This window comes from Nilaparvata lugens, chromosome 13 (genome assembly GCF_014356525.2).
Source record: "Nilaparvata lugens isolate BPH chromosome 13, ASM1435652v1, whole genome shotgun sequence".
NCBI classification, from domain to species: Eukaryota; Metazoa; Arthropoda; class Insecta; order Hemiptera; family Delphacidae; genus Nilaparvata; species Nilaparvata lugens.
This window is the reverse complement of record NC_052516.1, coordinates 749721-774088: the sequence shown is the minus strand read 5'-3', so window position 1 is coordinate 774088 and position 24368 is coordinate 749721. Positions and strand designations below refer to the sequence as shown.

The following is a 24368-nucleotide window of genomic DNA, read 5'->3' as shown; positions in this document are numbered from 1 at the left end:
TTCCCCCTTGAAATACAGCTTAGGTGTTCAAAAATTCCAAATTTGTATATTCCAGTATTTTTTTCTTATAATTGAACTGATTACATGAGTTTTAGCTTAGAAATCAGAATATTATGTGAGAAACATGATGCTACACTAAGCTCCATGTTATAATCGCACTGGAGAAATATTGGAGAACAACGTTACTGATCCTCTGTCTTGTCAATGCCTTCTATGGAGAGAAACTGATACCGGTTTATTGATGTAATATTAATAATTGTTCATTCTCGTTTAAAATAATCAATTTAATTTTATCAACTGAAAAATTATATTTTCCAATAATTTCATAATGAATTTTCATAATTAAGATGATATACTCTGTCAATCGATTATTGATTCCACATTGTTAAAAGACGATCTGGCAACAGAGCAAAGCAAGAAAGAGAGAGCGCCAGCCGCTTTGTTAAATGATGGACAAGTGTAACAATAGCATTGAAAATCAAACACTGACATTACAACGTGCACCTCACTTATCTGAATAATATCATGACGTCATCAGCAAGCCACTCTAGTAGTCTTCGCATCGACGCTATCACCGACCACTCCATTCTCTCGTTCATCTAAGCTCAATCTCAGTTTCGATTTTCCGAGCAGACAGTTTTGTTTTTTCGTCAGTCAGTCGGTTGTTTGTTGTAGGTCGGCTGTTTACAAGTTTTAAGCGTCTCATTATCCATTTATTCAAAATGATAAAAGCAAAACCTATTCTGTTTTGCTTGTTTTTGGTCTTTATGGCCTCCGCGAAATCGTCTGATGTGGTTATATCCGACTTTGATTTGCCATGGAATCGTATTAACGATTGTAAGACCACCTGCGACAAAATCTATCAAGTGAGTAGTTTAGATTTAATTATTTTTTATTTCTTGTTTCATTACTCCCTAAATTGAATCAATTCTTGATGAATTTTCCATGTACCTATATTCTACCAACTATTCCTTATGCTCAAGCTACTGTAGCCCAAGTTATATTAAATCTCAATTTTCATCTAGCCTACTCTACCTAGACTATCTTGTTCACTTGATGATCTCTTGGATAGTTAAATCAATATTAAGTCTTCAATTTTTATTCAAAAATAATCTCAAATAATTATCGATTTAAAAATCGAAACTAATCTGTGTAAATCATAGTGGTTTTGAAGTCCTAGGCCCTCTGGACCCTAACGTTTTGGGCTTGTAGGTCTATATTTGTATTTTATCTATAAGCTTCTGGGCTTTGCAGTATCTATTCATGTAAAATATATTTCTTACAAATATCGATAGTATGCTCAAGGAACAATTTTAATTTCTACTATGCTCTTATTTTATATCACACTATCAAAAAGTCACCAGTCCCGGTAATCAGTGGGTCGCCAAGTGTCCGAGTGAGTCGGGGGGCATTAGTTCTTATTGCGCTCATTACACTGGGGTCTCCAGATTCTAGAGACCAACCACCAGATTTTTGAGACTCGTTTAGTGTCTCACTATGGTCGCCAGCCCGGCAGCTAACTCTGGTGTCTCACTAGTGTCCCATATTGTATCACACTCAGCCGCCAATAGTTGCTGTCTGGTGACCCACTGGTCGCCTAATGTAATACTTGCCTTAAATCTGTATTAGGCCTACATTAGAACACCAGTGAGACACCAATGGTGTCCCGTGTGAAACACTAGCCGGACACCAAATCCTGGTGTTCCTAGTGTAATGACAGCAATAAGAACTAATGACCCGCTACTCACGATAACACTTGGTGTCCTAATGTGAGTAATACGGACATAAAATCTACAGACATTAGTAGACATCCTGTAAATATGGTGGCGGTTGCACAGCAGCCGGTTATATTTTAACCGTGATTAATTCCTCGAGAACCAATCAGAGAAGCCGTCTTATCAGAAAGGCCTTCTATGATTGGTTCTCGTGGAATTAATCACGGTTAAAATTTAACCGGCTGCTGTGCAACCGGGCCATAATCTTATTTTCACAGTGTTTTTCAATTATTTGATGATTTTATTACAGCCAGAAAATACATACAGTACACTAGGTCATGTCATTACAATAGAATTACAATAACAATACATAAATAAAGATAATACACAACATGCAGTGCAAGAGCAGGCTTCAAAGCTATTAGGATTTTGATAAAAAATTACAGAAATAACAAAAAATACAGAAATGTTGAGTGTGATGTGATACTTTTCCATAATGAAAAACACAAATAGAAATTGTCAACCATTTTTATTGATAAAAGTGGTTGACAATTTTCTAATCTGTGTTTTTCATAAATTCTATGTACTTATAAAGGAGAATCCTCATCCTTAGGAAACTTGAAGGTGTGTGTGCACACAGAGAGCCTTCAGGCGTTCTGAATTCCAGCGTTCTTGGAAGGGTATAGCTTAGATTTTACATTAGTATAATATATCCTTCTAAGAACACCCAGACGCTGGCCGCACACTGTATGCACGCACCCTTAACCAATTTACAATTATGTTGTATTTTAAAAAAGGTTCTGTATGAACCTTTGTCAACCAACCTTTGTGAACCTGTATGAACCTTTGTGAACCTGTTGTCTCCATGTATGTATTTATGCAAATAAATAAATAAAAACCTTCAGAGAGGTATTTTTAAGAAGGTGTTTTAGAGAAGGTAATTGAAAATTCGACTGAGTCATTGTCAATATTGTAGGACCGTTCCATAATTGAATAAAAACACAAATATGTTGTCGAATTCAATTCCATGTTGTGTTATGTTTTATTCAATTATGGAACGGTTCTACAATATTGACAATGTGTAGAATTTGACAACATATTTGTGTTTTTATTCAATTCGAGAAGGTAGAAAATGTGGAGTAGAATATAGGAGTAAATGTGGAATAGGTCAATATGGAGTAGAAAATGAAAATACTTGAAAAACAATGATTTTAGCCATTATTAATGTAAATGCTGTTGAAATAATTTGTATAATTTGCTTGGAAATTCATTGATTTTCAAGTCATTGAAATAGGTTTTGAAAGTCATCATTGTTATGATTACTGATTCACATAGAATTCACATGCTGACTCATCACATTCTATTATTCATAGTAGAATAGATTCAATTATTGAAAAAAATGAGTCAGTTTTCAAGTTGATTCTTATCATTTTTTTGAGCCTCGAATCTATTTTATCATGTATAATCTATAATATAATAATAAAGGAAAGAATCGACTTAGACATGTACTGGGTAGGAAATTCACGAATGACGCATCATCACGTCTCAACTACTGGACTGATTAACTTGAAATTTTGCATATAGATTTAATAAGGTTTACCAAGGATGGCTTTAGGTCTATTTTCAAGAATATTATGTCAAGTTTTCAGTTAGACCCTTGCGGTGCACGGGTTTCCCACTAGTAATTTTTTTTATTATTTTAATTTTTCAAGAAAGCACTGAATGTTTTGAATTAAGTCTTCAGTTCAGTTTTCGAGTTGAGTTCCCAAAACTTTTTTGAGCCTCAAATTTGATCATAGCCAAATGAGCAGATGGTATGTTTTTCAATTGAATTTCAGTCACTAGATCTTTTTAATGAGCGAATTTTATGATTGACAACGAACTTGGCAGCTAATCATCAACACAACAATAGCTTTGTTGAAGCGACAGTATTTTCAATCGTATTACAATCTGCTTCTTGCAATAGACTGTCAACTTCCATGCCTCTTTCAACGTTCTATTCCTCAAGCAGCAAGAGGGTCTTCTCGAAATTACAGGCTCTTATCATAGAGAAAATATAACATAAGAAGGTATGGTAGACTATAGGGCGTTTATGTTCCAAATTTCACTGTTAATAAGAGTCTATAGTAAACATGAAAACATGTTTTAAATGTTTAGCTTCCAAAGTAAATGTTTATGTTGAAAGATAGAATGGTAAAGGTTTAGCGGGAATATTCTATGTGGAATTCTCTACAAACTGTCATAATTGATAATATGAGGAACTTTGATGAGGAGTATGACTGTCTAGACTCAAGCAGATAGTCCTTTTTCGTGAAGCTGTGACGCTGTCTCTCATACTGTGCCGTTCTAAAGGTGCGTACAGATATACGCGCCGCGAACATGAGCAATTCACTTTTAATCAGCTGACTATATCTGTATTTTTACAGAAACGGTAAGATACAGATATATAAAAAGCTTGGCATCAGCTGATTAAAAGTGAATTGCTCATGTTCGCGGCGCGTAAATCTGTACGCACCTTACATTTGGCCAAAACAGTATTAATAGACATTAGTCGACAGTAATCGGCTTGAGTTAACAAAAAATCGACTTTAAATTTGGAACATAAACGACCTCTACCATGGGATATGTTCTTATTCTGTTATTTGCCTATGCTATTATGCATCCCTATTTTAAAAATATTGCTCTTACCCTTGTAATATTGCCCTTACCTATTTAAATATTAACTCTTCTTGTAACGTTTTATTCCTCTAGCTACTGGGGAAGGGGTAGTTTTTAGACACCAGGGGCTCTAAAGTGACTATAGTGAGGTCCACGTTATAATGGGCAGTGAAGAAAGATAGAACAACGTTGCCGATCCTCTTTCTTGTGAATGCCTCCTATACACGGTAGCTGATGCAGGTTTATTGATGTAATATTAACGGTTCATTCTCGTTTAAAATAGTCAATTATATTTTATTAAGCAAGCAATTATATTTCATAATGAATTTCTATACTTAAGATGAAATATTTTGTTAATTATTAATTCTACATTGTTAAAAGACGATCTGGCAACAGAACAAAACGAGAAAGAGATAGCGCTATCCGCTTTGTTGAATGATAGACAAGGATAGATTACCATTGCTAATCAAACACTGCCATTATAACGTGGACCTCATTATAGTAAGGCTAGGCACACACCAGTTAGTCAAGACAAGACAAGACATGATCAGACACAATACTTCACATAGTTGCTTATGACGCAACTCACACCGATTAGTCATTGCAATTAGACATGTCTTCATAAGCAACTATGTGAAGTATTGTGACTAAACGTGTCTGATCATGTCTTGTCTTGACTAAATGGTGTGCGTCTAGCCTAGCTTTACATGTTCACCTATGAATTTCAACGGAACAGGTGACTGAATCTGCTAGTGAAACTAGTTATAGGCGATAAATATTTTGATATCAACCTACCATGAAGGATTGTATTTTTAAATGAAATAAGTTGAAACTATTGCATGCAACATGTAGAAACTGTTGCATTCAACATGTTGAAACTGTTGCATTCAACATTTTGAAACTGTTGCGTACAGCATGTTGAAACTGTTGCGTGCAACAAATGCATTCCGTTATTAACATAATGCTGTGCCTCACAGTCTCGTGCAACACATTGCATGCCCTTCTGACGTGCAACTGTGGAACGAACTGCAGTATTGATTTATAGAGAGTAGTGAGATGCACTTCAACTATCAGATTGGAAGCGCTGATGTTATTTACAAGGTCTACCATTCAACAAAGCAGATAGCGCCATCTCTTTCTCGCTTCGCTCTGTTGCCAGATCGTCTTTTAACAATGCAGGATAAATAATTAATAAAATATTTCATCTTAACTAGTAGTTCTGTGAACAGTAGACCTCACGCAGTATTGTCATCCACAAGTACCTGATTGAAACTACAGACCTTATGGAAATACAGCAGTAGACTGGCTTCTCCACACATCTGTGTAATCACTTGTCAGCTGATTTATGATGAATAATTCTATAGTCTGATTTTTACTCTAATATTGGCGTATGGAGGAGGCTCCTTTTTCCTTTTATATTATCCTTGAAATGCAAAATTTCCAAAAACCTTGTATATACGTCGACGCGCAATTAAAAAAGGAACATACCTGTCAAATTTCATGAAAATCTATTACCGCGTTTCGCTGTAAATGCGCAACATATAAACATTTAAACATTAAGAGAAATGCCAAACCGTCGACTTTAATCTTAGACCTCACTTCGCTCGGTCAATAATTAACAAAATATTTCATTCAATCATAATTTTTCTGCGTTTCCCTCTATGGAAAAATATATAATTAGTTTTCAATTCCATTTTTTGTATTGTAACCCACTGATCTATTGTTGATGTTATATTTGCTACATTGAGGTCCACGTTATAATGGCAGTGTTTGTTTAGCAATGGTATTGCTATCCTCGTCTATCATTCAACAATCGGATAGCGCTATCTCTTTCTCGCTTTGCTCTGTTGCCAGATCGTATTTTAACAATGTAGAATTAATAATTTAATAAACAAAATATTTCATCTTAATTATGACAATTCATTATGAAATTATTGAAAAATATTATTTCTTGCTTAATAAAATATAATTGATTATTTTAAACGAGAATGAACCGTTAATATTAGATCAATAAACCTGTATCAGCTACCGTCTATAGAAGACATTGACAAGACAGAGGATCGGCAACGTTTTTCTCCAATCTTTCTCCACTGCCATTATAGCTGGAACCTGACTATAGTGGGATTCACTTTAAAACTCATTCTTTTTTGAAACTTTTATTTGTAAAAATTTGGGAGAAGACAGTTTTGGGCTATGCCTGTTGTCTTCTCACAATCATATTATATATTATAATTATGATTTGTGATTGTCAATGAAATAAATAAATAAAACTGATCATGCTGACAGTTTAAAGTGTATATCAGTATAGGTGGATGTTTCAATAAATATTCTCATTTAAACGTTGAGTCGCGTTTCACGATGTGGATTGGTGATGATGTTATTGAATTCTCAATTTATGCTAATTATGGTTGGTTGACGTAACAATGTTCCACTGTGAAGCTTGCTACGAACATAATGTTGGTGTATGTGAAGGTTTTCTAGCTCTTGAAATTTGTTCATCCATCTCGGGATATTTAGAATAATATCTGAATATTTTTAGCTTCGATACTAATATAAATAAATACGTACCTCGTATTAATACGAGTATCTTGATTATTTTATTTAAAAAATATAAAATATTCCCCCAAACTATTAGCTTTTCCAAGTTCATAAATCATAAATCTTCTTCCTTCTCTAGACATCTGCTAAGAATGCTATAATAATAATTTGTTATTTAAAACAAAGTCAAACTTTCTATATTATAAATTTATTGTGATTCATACTTCTGATATAGAAATAAGATGTAAAATGCTTCTTTTTAGCTTTAGTTAAAGTATGGAGATTTATCTCTTAATTAAGTCGAAATTAATTGTAGTTTTACTTCTTTACTATTTTAAGAGAAACAAGTTTGTACCTTTTAATTGCAATTTAAATGTTATAATTAACTATTCTCCCCTTTATTTAGACCATTCAATAATTCCGTTTATTATTAATACATTGACAAAACATAATTTCATGGAATAGAACAGCAATATTATTCGGCTATATAAAATTGGAGGGAACTCAATTACAGTATATCAAAATATTATTTCCAATTTCAAGAAAGCATGTTTTAAAATATGAATAACTCACTATAGTGAGGTCCACGATATAATGTCAGTGTTTGATTAGCAATGGTATTGCTATCCTTGTCTATCATTCAACAAAGCGGATAGCGCTATCTCTCTCTCCTCGCATTGCTCTGTTGCAAGATCGTCTTTCAACAATGTAGAATAATTAATAATCAATTAACAAAATATTTCATCTTAATCATGAAATTATTGAAAAATATTATTTCTTGCTTCATAAAATATAATTGATTATTTTAAACGAGAATGAACAGTTAATAACAGTCAATTTGTCTCTCTGAATATTACATCAATAAACCTGTATCAGCTACGGTCTATAGAAGGCATTGACAAGACAGAGGATCGGCAACGTTTTTCTCCTATCTTTCTCCATTGCTATTATATCGTGGAACTCACTATAGTATAAATAAATACGTACCTCGTATTAATACGAGTATCTTGATTATTTTATTTAAAAAAAACATTTACCCAAACTATTAGCTTTTCCAAGTTATTTATTCATAAATCTTTGTCCTTTTCTAGACATACAGAGAAAATATCTTCCTTAAGCTGTTGCCTTAATCAATTATCAATTTTCTCTAAATCCATATCCATACTTTTTCACTGTTAAAATTAAACTTGAATTTTAAAAAAACTTTTGAAGTGAAAATGCACTTTCTTTTGTATAGTGACGAGATCGTAAGTGCATTTTCACTTCAAAAGTTTTTTAAAATTCAAGTCTAAAATGTTTATTCATGCTGAACCGTTGGTTGATAGTTATAATAAATTTAATTTTAGAAAAATCAATATTTGAATTAAATCTTTACTTCAACAAGAAAAATAATTTACATGATTGTTATTTCAATAAAGAACGATTCCCAAGGAATTTGGTTACTATCTTCAACGTGGTTACATTAATTGAATTCAATTCAATTCTTTATCGCCAGAATTAGTTTCATTAGAGTCATCATCAATCAGTGTTTTTCGATAAATATTTTCTCAAATAAATAACAGTAAAAGTGAATAAAAAATAGCTACTCATATATTGAATAGATAATTATTATTATCCGTTTATGAACTATTTTTAACTACACTACAGTCTTTGAATATTAGTTATTAGATTGAATGAAAAAGACTAAGAAATTGTCAAAAACTCCAAATTTATTGATACTTAGAAAGACCGGTTTCGGTTATTACACCATTGTCAATCCCTGATAAATCAGGTTTACAAACCGATTTACAGGTTTATAAACAGGTTTACAAACCGATTTACAGGTTTATAAACAGGTTTGTAAACCTGATTTATCAGAGATTGACAATGGTGTAATAACCGAAACCGGTCTTTCTAAGTATCAATAATTCTGTGGTTTTTGTTAATTCTATAGTCTTTTTCATTCAATATGAATAGTTACCACAATATAAACTTCCCAACTACACAAAAAGTTAGTTATTAAAACTAGTACTCAACTCTAAAGCAATTCTCAACAATGTGTTGAGTATGGATTTTAGAAATCCTATAGCGCTCCACGGTGAGTACTAGTTTTAATAACTGAAATTCAAAGATATTGGACTGTAGTATCGTTAAAAATAGTTCATAAACGGATTATTATTCGCAGTTCATCATGGATAATGAAATAGATGAGAATTATTATTAATAAAAAATGTATCTCATAAAAACGCACATTTTTACAATAGAAGACAATAATAAAGTAAATAACTTACACCAGTGGGCATCACTGCAAGTGGCGTAACGTACACCCCCGCTGTCCCCGCGGCGCGGGGTGGCCCGGGTCCCTAGGGGTCCCTAGGGCCCGGATAATATGTAGGCTAATATAGGTTTTCTGAAAAAGTAAAATTACTCGGTCTAGGGGGCCCGGGTAAGGGCCCGAAATGATAATTATATATTGCATACTTAAAAAAGAAAAATTAAATAATCATGGAAGTAACTTTTGTTAAAAAAGCAGAAGTTTTATTGTGGAAAATTATTGGTTTCATTCATTGTGTAGGAAGAAATATGCAATAGAACAATGTTATCAGTCTGGTTATAAATTGTGTTTCTTCAATGGTTCCAAATTTTCTTAAATAACTCAATATGATTCGTTACAAGTGGTAATTGAGTGGAATATTTCTAATAAATTTATTAATTCAAGCCATCTAAATTCAAAATTCATAGTTTTCATGTTTATTTTTGACTAGAGTTTTGTGAAAATTGTACACGTGAAATTCTAACCTCATCTTGGACTGTATCACCTACAAATTTGGAAGAAAAATAGCACAAGGACTACCTTATTATTTTATCTAACAATGTTATTACATTAGTCTCATTTGTATTGCAAATAAATGAAATGAATGAAAAATTAATATCAAGAGAATACAAGTAGAAAATAATGAATAAGGCAAGAAAGAAAAACAATCATTGTTCAAATCTACTCGTAATAATAATTATAGTTCCATTGACAGAGCTTCAATGATTGTGTGCTGGTAGTGATCGAGCTTATTGAAAAACTAGGAATGTTGTTTGTTTACAAATCATTAAAATTTATACATCCGGTGAGACAATCCAGACCAGACTGAGACTATTCAAACCAATTACTTATAGATAAGATTTACTTCTTTTCTCTCTGATTTCTTTTTTTGGTAGAGAGTTTTTTTGGTAGAGAGTTCAGCGTTTTTTTGCTTTTTCTTAGATATATCGAGAACAAATGAACAGAAAATGTTCAAATTCAGTACAGAAGCTCAGCTAGGGTGTAATAATGTTGTGTTAGGAGGAATTTGCAATAACGTCAAAGATACGCCAAAAATTAGCGTTTTTTTGCTTTTTCTCCGATATATCGAGAACAAATGAACAGAAAATGTTCAAATTTAGTACAGAAGCTCAGCTAGGGTGTAATAATGTTGTGTTAGAAGGAATTGCAATAACGTCAAAGATACGCCAAAAATTAGCGTTTTTTAACGCTTTCTCAGCTTTATCGAGAACAAAAATGGCAAGCGAAGCGAGCCCGCTTATCTCATTTTTGGACAATCCAGTCGGGGGTCCAGGGGGCGGAGCCCCCTGGCTAGACGGATATAGCGAGTGAAACGAGCCTGACGGCTAGTTTATATTATAGTGCATTCAGCAATAATGTTTGTCGTGTTTTGTTCACAGGAGAAGTCGCCAGATGAAGCCAAATCCTGTTCAAGAGGATGTCGCTTCTACAGTATGGCTGAGATGATCGCAAAAACCACCGATTTGGATAAGTTTATTGCTAGAGAAGCTTGCGTCAGCTGTAAGTTCATTTTTATTCATTCATTTTTTGCTCTAGGGATAATATTATCAAGTATAATTTAGTCTCACTTTTTGTGTAGTTGAGAAGTTGATATTGTGGTAATTATTCATATTGAATGAAAAAGACTAAGAAATTGTCAAAGAACCACTGATTTATTGATAATTAGAAAGACCGGTTTCGGTTATTACACCGTTGTCAATCTCTGATAAACTTAGTCTCCGATAAGAAACCACTGATTTATTGATAATTAGAAAGACCGGTTTCGGTTATTACACCATTTTCAATCTCTGATAAACTTAGTCTCCGATAAGAAACCACTGATTTATTGATAATTAGAAAGACCGGTTTCGGTTATTACACCATTGTCAATCTCTGATAACTTAGTCTCCGATAAGAAACCACTGATTTATTGATAATTAGAAAGACCGGTTTCGGTTATTGCACCATTGTCAATCTCTGATAAACTTAGTCTATAAGTTCAATCTAAGATAAGATTATCAGAGATTGACAATGGTGTAATAACCGAAACCGGTCTTTCTAATTATCAATAAATCAGTGGTTTTTTTGACAATTTCTTAGTCTTCTTCATTCAATATAATTTAGTCAAGTATCTGGCAGTTAAAGGCTGTGCAAAGGCTAAAAATAAACTTTATACTGGTAATATTTTTCTAAGTTTTTCGATTTGTATATATTATCAAGCTATCAAAATGAAAACGTTTTCTCAGGAAAACATTTTTTTCCGATCAATACTTTTTGAGATATTATGAGCGCCTAAAGTTTAAATTTTTGGTACAGAACATTTCAAATTCGGTAAGAGATAGATCCATGTGATTCAGAGGATAAATTCTTCATGGTGTTGATTGAATAAAACAAAAACTTATTGAAATATCAATTTTTGAGAAAATTATTCAATTTGCCAAAAATAACTCAACTAAAAGTTTTTTTTAGTAAATTGAATAATTTTCTCAAAATTGAAAATATCAATTTTTGAGAAAATTATTCAATTTGAATAATAATAATTAATTTGAATAATTTTCTCAAAATTGAAAATATCAATTTTTGAGAAAATTATTCAATTTGCCAAAAATAACTGAACTAAAAGTTATTTTTAGTAAATTGAATAATTTTTTTAAAAATTGATATTTTCAAAAGGTTTTTGTTTTATTCAATCAACAACACCATGAAGAATTCATCCTCTGAATCACATGGATCTATCTCTTACCGAATTTTAAATGTTCTGTCCCAAAAATTTGAACTTTAGGCGCTCATATATGTAAATGAGAAATATTCCTTTGTATTCTTACATTGTTCTATTTTTGAGCCATAGAATTTGATAAATTTGGCTAATAACGTTTTATATATGCTGTGTTTTTTCTTGTAATATTGTCCTGTTGTTCATGAGAAACAATAAATTCTATTCTATTCTATATTGGGTTGATCTGCAATTGAGCATCAATATATAGGACTGATTCTCTCTCAGAATGAGTGCATCTGATTTCAGAATCTACTTCATTGAAAAATTGTATTGCCTATTCATATTTAATGTTTATTTAATTAACAATTAAATAATATTTTATTGGGAACAATAATATTGGGACGTTATTTTGTTTATTTAATAATTATTTTTATTTTTTTAATTTATAATTTTTATATTTTTATTATAATTTTATTAATTTATCTAATATTTTCTGTAATTCGAAGTAGTAGTTTTAGTTTTTTGGGGAAATTAACATTAATTTTGAAATTAATTTTTTCAGCTTGCGAAGACAGCTACCCTGTTGATTCAGCTGATAGAGCAGCTTGTCTTACCGGATGTGATTCCATGAGAAAACTGAAGAAAGAGGTAAATAGAATTTTTCTAAATTTATCAATCTTCTCTCGTAGTTTACCTCCTTCACCTCTTCTTCTTTCTCCTCCTTCTTCTCCTCCTCCTCCTCCTCCTCCTGATTTTATAACTTGAATCTCAAGCTGGCTCCAGACATGCATCATTCGGCAAACACCGAGCAGCGACTAGCCGAATCACGAGTAGTGTGAATGGATGTTTGGTTTTCGGCAAGCAGCGAACATTCATGCTCGTTTTTTTCCCGGTCAGTGTGGGTCTTTTGCACTCATCAAAGTGGACGAATTTTCGGAAAAAGGCGAACTTCCCCTCATCAACACATTCGGCTTAATGCTTGTATCATTTTGTTGTTTGTTTTGGGATTTGGATCTACATTGAGGTTAAGTTAATTTGTAGATAAGATTTTTATTTTATTACAGTCCGTACATGATCATTAGGTCATTAATATCAATCACTTTTAATCTAATTATGAAGAAGCTCTTTTTAAAAATTCAGGTCTTCATTAAAACTAGATAATAACCAGTCCCGTCTAGGTTACTGAACTATAACCTGGATTCTCTAAATATTTATTTTTAATCAATTGAAGATGAAATTCTAGGGTTTTTCATGTCCTATACAGTTATTGACCGGGGTACATAGGGTTAGTTGGAAGCAAAACGCTGAAAAATGCAACTTTTAAACCACCCTCATCCCCTTAGCACATGAGTTAGGAATGGGGTCTTTTGATATGTTCTCCTCCTAACTAGTCTCAACAAACCTGCAAAGTCAAAACAAAAATTGTGTTTGAAGCATTCCCTCCAAATTCCTTTATCAATTGGTCTATTGTTGCAAAAATGGAGAATTCACACTCAACACTAAAGCTGTTGCAAAATGTGCAGGGAAATTCGTAAAAGCGTGAAACTATACATCAAATTGAAAAGAATTTAATGCTCTATAAGCTCATAATCAGCATGGATTTTTCTCATCGATTTTTAAAAAGTTATAAAAGATTGGAGGCAAACGTGTTTTTTTCAAAAATTTCACACCTTCAAGAGCGGATATCTCGAGAACTAGAGAAGATATAGAAAAAGTTGTAGGATGAATATTGTGGGAAATTATGTATGCTTCAATTTTGTATATAACAGTTATGTTTGTGAGATACATTGTTTTCGAGTTGTATGCGAGAAACCAAAAAATGGTACCTTTGAACCACCCCCACCCACTTAGCACAGTGGGTAGGGGTGGGGACTTTTGATATGTTTACCTCATTACTACCCTAAACAGAACTGCGGGGTCAAAAATTGTGTTCCAAACTTTTCCCTCTATAACCTTTCTTTGACTGACTGGACTAAATAGTTATCATGTTCTATCTGCTATAGTTCTTCTTCTACTACTACTACATCATCTACTTCCACCTTAATGCAGTCATTATAATGCATTAAACTAATCAAAATTTCAAAAGTTCTACATTTCATTCAACCACAACACTCCTATAAAGTAGCAAATTACATCTCATTGTTTCCAAATTATAGTTTGCATTTTTCGAATTATTCTATTACAAATCATTATTTTTCTACGTTCCCCTCTATGGGACAATATCTAATTAGTGTTCACTTCCATTTTTTGTATTGTAACCCACTGATCTATTGTTGATGTTATATTTGCTACAGTGAGGTCTACGTTATAATGACAGTGTTTGTTTAGCAATGGTATTGCTATCCTTGTCTATCATTCAACAATCGTATAGCGCTATCACTTTCTCGCTTTTTATTGGAGTGGGTAGAGGGGGACAATTTTCACATCCTCACTAGATTTGGAATTTTTATCAGAAGTATTTCAAGACATGCAGCTTTGAATGTAGAAATTGGCCATTTTTTGTGTATTGGAATATGGGCTTTTGTACACTCAACAATAAATTTTCCACTTTTCGACCGAATTATGATGCATGATTTTGGACCGCCTTGACGAGCCGAGAAGAATGAAGTGTCGTACGATGAAATCTGAGCATTGCGTCAGAAGTTATACGTGTTTGAAATTTTGATCTTTGAGGTGTCCTTAAGCGCGCCTCTCCACTAGGAAATAGGAAATACTGAAATGAAGTGCATCAAATGGGTGATTCTCATAGAACATAATCTTATGAACTTATGTCATTGTGCGAAATATCAATGTGAAGACTATGTAGTTGGTGATGATGGTTGAAGCTGAGAATTAGGTGTTTCCACAATACAAGGAGCATTGTTGTCAGGTGTACCTGGAAATCTATAAGAGATAGAGCGCTCTACCTGATCTTCAGATTGTAGAGCACAAAAATACGCCCAGAGGGATTTTGAATTATACATCTAAATGTTAACAATGTTATCGGAAGATATTGTTGATCAAAATCTAAAATTAATCAAAAATTGATTTTCTCTTCAAATTTCACTCATTTTTGAAAAATCATAACTCAGTACTCATTGGAGATAGAGAGTTCCGAATGATCTCATTTGATTAAGAATTTCATATTCTAGAAAAAAGGCGCGAGCAAATTTTTCTGTCCGATCACGAGATTTGGCAGAAATAGCTGAATACTGGAAAATGAGCCGAAAATACGAGGTTTTTGGGCCACCCTGTATCTAGCACAAGGAAATTTTGCATGAAGAAATTGGCTCTGGACTTCTCTTATGTACCCAAATAATATATTAAAAAATCAGAACTACTATATAAATTGCATGCACCTATGTATATAGTGACTGGACTAAATACCAGTGCTATACCAACACTGCCATTATAATATGGACCTCACTATACGTTCTCATGCATCAAATCCTGTTGATACTGTATCATATTGTGTTGATACTGTATCATATTTCATATTGTGTTGGTACTGTATCATATTGTGTTCATACTGTATCGTTCATGGTGATACCATATGCTAAAAATAGCATAAGAAAATATCCCATGGTGTAGGGCGTTTATGTTCCAAATTCCAGTGTTAACTCAAGCCGATAGTCCTAGTAGTTGTTTTTGGTGAAGCTATGTGACGCTGGTAGTCTCTCATACTGTGATGTTGTTACACTTTCACCCGGCCAAAACAGTAATAATAGACAGTAGTCGACAGTAATCCGCTTGAGTTGATGAAAAATCGGCTTGAAATTTGGAGCATAAACGACCTATAGCATGTGATATCTTCTTATGCTACCTTTTCTCTATGGTATCATCATAAATGATACAATCACCACAAAATGATACTGTATCACCACAAAATGATACTGTATCACCACACATGATACAGTATCCACACAATATTATACCGAATCATCAACAATAAGTAATACACAGAAGTTGACAGTAATCTGCTTGAGTTGAAAAATCGGCTTGAAATTTGGAGCATAAACGACCTATAGCATGGGATATCTTCTTATGCTACCTTTTCTCTATGGTATCATCATAAATGATACAATCACCACAAAATGATACTGTATCACCACATTTGATACAGTATCAACATAATATGATACATTATCATCTCAACTTGATACACAACACCATGTTTTGATACCAAACTTTGAATAAATTCTAGAAGTCATGGGATATATTCTTATGCTATCTTTCCTCCATGGTTATTTATTTATTATTTATTCAGTTATGCACAATATTATTATTCTACACTTATGTGAGAAGGCAAAGGATTATGCCCAAAACTGTCCCTTCTCAAATTTTACTACAGTCCAATTTAAGGTTGTAGGTTAAGCTACTATCACTTATTAAAATAACAATTTACACTCGTTAAGCCTCAGTAACTACATTTTAGCGCTAGTTTTGTGATCAATTTTATATCACCATCTCAAACAGGTCCAGTACCTCGAGTTGCAAATACTCAATTGGCATTGCATTTTATTTTTTAATAGTATTTTCCCATGTTGTAAAATGTGTATTGCTTTTATTATGTATTTCTAAGATGTTGTAATTTTATATTTCTGTCAATAAAACAAACCAAAACTTCATAAAACTACAGTGATGTCCACGTTATAATGACAGTATTTGATCAACTTTGGTTTTGCTATCCTTGTCTATCATTCGACAAAGCCAGTGGTACTATCTTTTTCTAGGTTCACAACTATGCCAATTATGTTTTTGACAGTGTAGAATATTATTAATTAATGCAAAGAATCGGCATCGCTATTCTTCTATCTTTATCCACTGCCATTATAACGTGGATCTCATTATAACAATGACTCTGATAACTATGCGTCATCCAAAACTATACTAAGCTCTAGAAGTGGTCCGTGAGGAGTCCGAGAGAAGGAAAATTGATGTTTCAAGCTTTATTAGTGTTTTTTATGCTACCTTTTCTCTATGGTATCATCATAAATGATACAATCACCACAAAATGATACTGTATCACCACAAAATGATACTGTATCACCACACATGATACAGTATCCACACAATATTATACCGAATCATCAACAATAAGTAATACACAGAAGTTGACAGTAATCTGCTTGAGTTGAAAAATCGGCTTGAAATTTGGAGCATAAACGACCTATAGCATGGGATATCTTCTTATGCTACCTTTTCTCTATGGTATCATCATAAATGATACAATCACCACAAAATGATACTGTATCACCACATTTGATACAGTATCAACATAATATGATACATTATCATCTCAACTTGATACACAACACCATGTTTTGATACCAAACTTTGAATAAATTCTAGAAGTCATGGGATATATTCTTATGCTATCTTTCCTCCATGGTTATTTATTTATTTATTTATTCAGTTATGCACAATATTATTATTCTACACTTATGTGAGAAGGCAAAGGATTATGCCCAAAACTGTCCCTTCTCAAATTTTTACTACAGTCCAATTTAAGGTTGTAGGTTAAGCTACTATCACTTATTAAAATAACAATTTACACTCGTTAAGCCTCAGTAACTACATTTTAGCGCTAGTTTTGTGATCAATTTTATATCACCATCTCAAACAGGTCCAGTACCTCGAGTTGCAAATACTCAATTGGCATTGCATTTTATTTTTTAATAGTATTTTCCCATGTTGTAAAATGTGTATTGCTTTTATTATGTATTTCTAAGATGTTGTAATTTTATATTTCTGTCAATAAAACAAACCAAAACTTCATAAAACTACAGTGATGTCCACGTTATAATGACAGTATTTGATCAACTTTGGTTTTGCTATCCTTGTCTATCATTCGACAAAGCCAGTGGTACTATCTTTTTCTAGGTTCACAACTATGCCAATTATGTTTTTGACAGTGTAGAATATTATTAATTAATGCAAAGAATCGGCATCGCTATTCTTCTATCTTTATCCACTGCCATTATAACGTGGATCTCATTATAACAATGACTCTGATAACTATGCGTCATCCAAAACTATACTAAGCTCTAGAAGTGGTCCGCGAGGAGTCCGAGGGAAGGAAAATTGATGTTTTAAGCTTTATTAGTGTTTTTTAAAGTTATCTTTTTTGTCTATATTAAAGTATAATCAATTTCTCTTCGAAAATGATATATCAAACTCATCTTAAGTTCATAATATGTTTCCAATCGGTAAAATAAGTGATAAGTTATAGCATATTCTGCCAATAAAACAAACCAAAACTTCATAAAACTAACAATGACTATGATAACTATGCGTCATCCAAAACTATACTAAGCTCTAGAAGTGGTCCGCGAGGAGTCCGAGGGAAGGAAAATTGATGTTTTAAGCTTTATTAGTGTTTTTTAAAGTTATCTTTTTTGTCTATATTAAAGTATAATCAATTTCTCTTCGAAAATGATATATCAAACTCATCTTAAGTTCATAATATGTTTCCAATCGGTAAAATAAGTGATAAGTTATAGCATATTCTGCCAATAAAACAACCAAAACTTCATAAAACTAACAATGACTATGATAACTATGCGTCATCCAAAACTATACTAAGCTCTAGAAGTGGTCCGCGAGGAGTCCGAGGGAAGGAAAATTGATGTTTTAAGCTTTATTAGTGTTTTTTAAAGTTATCTTTTTTGTCTATATTAAAGTATAATCAATTTCTCTTCGAAAATGATATATCAAACTCATCTTAAGTTCATAATATATTGTTTCCAATCGGTAAAATAAGTGATAAGTTATAGCATATTCTGCCAATAAAACAAACCAAAACTTCATAAAACTAACAATGACTATGATAACTATGCGTCATCCAAAACTATACTAAGCTCTAGAAGTGGTCCGCGAGGAGTCCGAGGGAAGGAAAATTGATGTTTTAAGCTTTATTAGTGTTTTTTAAAGTTATCTTTTTTGTCTATATTAAAGTATAATTAATTTCTCTTCAAAAATGATATATCAAACTCATCTTAAGTTCATAATATATTGTTTCCAATCGGTAAAATAAGTGATAAGTTATAGCATATTCTGCCAATAAAACAAACCAAAACTTCATAAAACTAACAATGACTATGATAAATATGCGTTATCCAAAACTATACTCAGTGAGATAACCATAGTACTGACAGTATTCTTCATTGAATGACAACAATGCTGCACATTCTCTCAATGCTGACAGTTTGAAGTGAATTTCATTAAATCATGTAACAATCTTCAGTGCCTATGAATTGAAGCTGCACCTCTAGAACTCTTTGTCTGTGACATTGCATTGTTGTCAGTGTTTGAACAGGTGTTTGTCATTTAAATTTAGGAGAGCTAGCAATGAATTTATGCATACTGTTGAGATGAAATGGAATAATTTTTGCAGTCTAAATTATTTGGTTTCGACTGCTAATTTGTTCGAATATTTTTGCAGTCAGCTTGAGATGTTTCATGTTTAAAATACAGCAATAATAAACATTCTTGAACACTGTGCATCAGCAGCAATAAATAATAAATAAACGTTTATTTCCCAAACTACAACATCAATTAAACAAAATATTAGATAAATTACAATTACATACAATAGTTAGTTACAAAAACTCTTGTAATGTGTCCTCTACTTGTTTAGTTATTTCTGTGTGGAAATTGACCTACTATGGTGTACCACGCTCTAGAGTAGGTTTTGTTTGTGCGGATTATTAATTAGTTAGTGTTTATTAAGTCATTAGGTGGTTAGTTGTTGTTTGAAATAATGTTTTCTATGTTCTGTCTTCCTTTGCTCATCAACCAATTGTGTACTATTGTTTTGAACTTTCTAGGATGATTAATCTGTTTAAAGTTTGCAGGAAGTAGATTATATCATTTTGGTGCTAAATGATTGAAATGTCTCTGGTATAGTGCCTTCCTTGCAACACTGGTGATGAGAAGATTCCTGTATCTGGTGTTGTGGTTGTGATTTCTGGTTTAAAATGTTGTTGGGTTCTTGTGTAATCTGCATAGTATCTCCTTGGAGTGAAGCTGTCTTGGATCCATCACGTCAAACTCATTGAATAGCTGGTCTGATGAATAGCGTGGAGGCTTCTGGTTGATGACCCTCATGATCAGCTTCTGTACCCTGAGGAGCGGTTCGATGTGCAAGAAGCTTGCACCTCCCCATCCCACAATCCCATACAGCATGAGGGACTCTGCTAGAGAGAAGTAGACAACTCTTAGACATCCCTTGTCAACCAGTGTCCTCAGAATCCTGAATCTGTAGATGGTCTTCCTCAGTCTCCCGCATAATATAAAAAAGTATATATTACCTATATCCGATAAATTCAAAATTATTGTAGTACATACATTTTTTGGGCACAAATTAGTGTGGGAATTAAGTTATCATTTACATAACCTCTAGACTGTGTATTCTGAATTAAGGTTTAAAGCACTTTTGGGCGAATGTCTGTTGTTTTTACCTGCATTGTATCTATTGCCTATGAATAATCAAATCAAATTTTTCAAATTTATTTCCATTTTTAACATAACTTACACATCTTTCAGAGCATGCATTAACTTCTGATTACAAAAAAATCGCTTGAAATAGCTAACATACCCTGAAAAGAAAAATACAAAAGATCTTTACACTGGAAAATAAACCCAAAGGTTACTGAACCTGTTTGGGCAGATAAAAAAGTTGTTACAATAATTGAACAATACAAAAACAAAAGAACAAAGGAAAGAAGTTAAAAAACTGAAACGACAAAAGCAAAGAAAAAAAAGAAAGAAAACTTCAGCATCAGTTGAACATTACAAAAAGGAAACTAATAACATTGCACTATAGATTACATAATAGTATTACAAGTTCAATAGATTTTTTATGCTTAACAGCCATTAGAAAAACATTATTGTTAGAGTAGATTATAACAATTTTGTACCTTTTAATTTTTGATTAGTGCAGTCATAATGTACCCTGCAGCTCTACTACACAATGTTGTCATAATACTTTGATACATCTTCGTGAATCAGGTGTTTGTGCAATAAACTACAGAAGGATGTCTTCTGCCTACATCCTCTTATATTAACAGGGAGCTTGTTAAAAAATGTTGGTGCCAGGTAAGAGAAGAATTTTTTAAAAATAGATAGGTTTGGTTTAGGGACTTGCACATCTAGCTGATTCCTCCCAACCCTGCGCGTATTAATCAACCGCATTTCTCCACTCCGATCGAAAAAAATCTTTAGTGTTTTATAGATATACAGTTTCTGATTGGCATTATTTTGAGTTCTTTGAAAGCCGGTGCAGAGTGATCATATCTACTTCTATAAGACATAATTCTTATGAATGATTTCTGTAGGATAATTATTGGTTGTAAAGCTGCCTTATATGCTCCCCCCCAAACTTCCAGGCCATACTCAAAATTCGAGTTAATGAGAGCGAAGTAGATCCTTCTCATCAGCTCCGCATTACAAACAGTCCTAAGAAGATAAAATATCCTTACATATTTCAACAATTTTTTCTTGACATATCTTGTGTGTTCATGCCAACTGATTCTATTATCCACCCACACACCCAGGTACTTCATGCTCTTGACCTGTTCAAGGTCCATGCAATCGCAGTCAGCAAGTAAGGAGCATTTGATGTTATGGTACTTGAGTGGGGAGGGAAATTGGACATCTTTTCTTAGTTTGATAAATGAAATAAATGAATAATTCATTGAGATGATGATCCCAGCGATAGCAATAGCAATATTATATTATATAGTGAGGTCCACGTTATAATGGCAGTGTTTGATTATCAATGGTATTGCTATCCTTGTCTATCATTCAACAAATCAGATAGCACTACCTCTTTCTCGCTTTGCTCTGTTGCCAGATCGTTTTTTAACAATGTAGAATTATTAATAAATTAACAAAATATGTTATCTTAGTTATGAAAATTCATTATGAAATTATTGAAAAATATAATTTCTTGCTCAATTAAATATGATTAATATGAGATTATATGCAATTAAATATGATTGATTATTTTAAATGAGAATGAGCCGAATATTACATCAATAAAAATGTACCAGCTACCGTATATGTAGAAGGCATTGACAAGACAAAGGATCGGCAACGTTTTTCTGCACTGCCATTATAACGTCGGCCTCACTATAACATTGTTTAGGATTCATGATTCATGTTGAATTTTAGGTCTATTAACTTTTCAATCCTGAATAAGTACCATAGACTCATATGTTATGAGAAATGATTATTATTATTCTATTCATGTTAATAATTATTATATATTGTAGAAATTATTGTTTTCAAATGTGTAAATGAGTGCATTGAGTACATCGGTAATGTTTCCAGAACTATGACAAAAGAAAGGAAGCAATCAGTTTTTGTTTATTGAATCTATTTCTATTATTATTGGCTAAGAATTTGAGATTATATTTCTTTCAATTGTTTTATGTGTTAGTATTGTTGTATGTAAATATGATTGAATAGCTTATGCTTGTAAACTACAGCAGTAGAAAGTCAACTTTTTCTTTCTTGTATTGTGTCTATTGTTGTATTGACTCCTCTAAACACGGACTTGTTCCATATTAGAGGAGTAATTTTCAGGGAATATATTGTAAAATTTACTTTCTGGAAATAAAATGAATTTGAATTATTTCTCACAAATTATCAATTTGTATAGGTTTTGACTGACCTATCCGGGTAGGTTGTAGACTAATTCAGATAGTTACTGTAATATAAAATGAATCTTTTTTATTTTTTTATACTAAATGAATAAATTTCCCAATTTCTATTCAAACCACATAATATATAATCATAGACTATTCATTCATTTATACAATAAGTACATCATCAAAATTATAGAGAGAGGAAAAATAGGTAACCTTGTGCTATTCCTCTCCCAAATTTAGATAAGGTTACACATAGTCCGAAATAGGTTAAGTCTTGTAGTTCTTCAATTCACAAAATTTTCCAAAGTAGATTTCCAAATTTAGATGCTTCAAAACTAAAATATAATTTTGAATAATTTATATCATTGTATGGTTGTTATATTAAAAAAGTATTATAGTACTGACAACTTCGATATACGATACTAACCTGATGGACGATAGTACTGAAATAGTATATTTCGCACCTAGAGCAGAAAATGAGATATTTCCGGCTCGAAATCGGTTTTCAAAAGATTGAGAGCCGGAAAAACATTTTTGCCCGTGGTGCGAACGCTATTTTTCGCCACACACAAAAATAAACAATATATATATATGAGAATAGTTGTTTACTAAGCACTTCCGAAAGCAGAAGTGGAAGGTGATAGCTCTAGCAAATCTAAGGTAATCCGAATATCAGAAAATTGTCCAAGTATTTTTATTTTTTATTCTGATTTGTCCAAATAACCTAAAAGATGATGTTCAATTATGTGAGAGGTTGAGTTTATACTTTTTTTTTCTTTCAAATGACAATAAGATGATATTCTTATAAATGTTTTAATTATTGAATAATGAAAAGTTTTTTGATCAGCTGTTTTTTGATCACCTTTCTTAGTTCCATGTCAGCGGCTGGAAAGGGTACTCTTTCCGGCCTAGGCCGGAAAGAAACCTGTTCCGACGTCAGGCGAGAGTCGTCTGCAAACAATGTCTCTCAGATCTACGTAGGGACTGGAAAACAGCTGCTTTCTGTGCAGTGTCGCGAAAAATAATAAAATAAAATCACTTTGAGAAGTGAATCACACGGAGTGATCCGTGCTCTAGTGGATAGAGTGCTTGCGTAGCAACATGGAGATCCCGGGTTCAAACCCTCTCATTACCAAAAGGTTCTTAACCAGATCACACCCGTGTTATCGGATGGGCACGTTAAACTGTCGGTCCCAGCTGAAGTATGACAGTCGTAAGGCCCATTGACGGCTTGAATTATATATTCAGGCGGTGGGACCTTCCCGCAAGGGACTCCCCATCAACAAAAGCCATACGAATTCACTTTTTACTTTGAGAAAACAAATTAAATCACAAAATAGTAAGAATTTCTTTGAACCTTCTGCATTGGTTGTATGGGAAACATAAGATATTTAAAATGATGGCAGGAATGTTGACAGTTGAAAGTAAATACAGGAATAAATCGAATGGCATGAAGGATCTAAATAATATATTTTTTATTCAACTTAGTTTCAATTTTGAAATATTCTGAAGTATATTTTTGTTTTCACAGACCCCGGAAGATTTCGCTATCACATCCAGCTTTTCTTTCTCGTTCTTCTTCGATGATGGAAACGGTCTCAAGTCTCTGCAATCAGGTTGGTAACTTACCTCTAATTAACTTTCAAATTAGTAGGCTAAAATTACTCTTTTAATTTCATTATTTTTATCATTCAAATTAGGTACTTTTGTAATAATTTCATTCTTTTTATCATTCAAATTACTTTTGTAATGTTGTTCTTTTCATCGCATGTTCATTAAATCTCAATTTTTTTCATACAATCATGTAGGTACCT

The 24368-nt window shown here is 32.7% G+C and overlaps 1 protein-coding gene across 2 annotated transcripts in view; it reads left to right on the top strand.

Annotated features, from left to right (window-relative positions):
- The first annotated feature begins 612 nt into the window (after positions 1–612).
- Positions 613–24368, top strand: part of LOC120348904 — a 33886-nt gene continuing 10130 nt past the window's right edge. For both annotated transcript variants that reach the window (XM_039439522.1, XM_039439521.1), the window contains exons 1-4: positions 613–866; positions 10605–10725; positions 12483–12568; positions 24086–24170. In XM_039439522.1, the coding sequence (XP_039295456.1) occupies positions 723–866; positions 10605–10725; positions 12483–12568; positions 24086–24170 (436 nt within the window). In that variant the 5' untranslated portion in view covers positions 613–722. The remainder of the gene's footprint in view (positions 867–10604; positions 10726–12482; positions 12569–24085; positions 24171–24368) is intronic.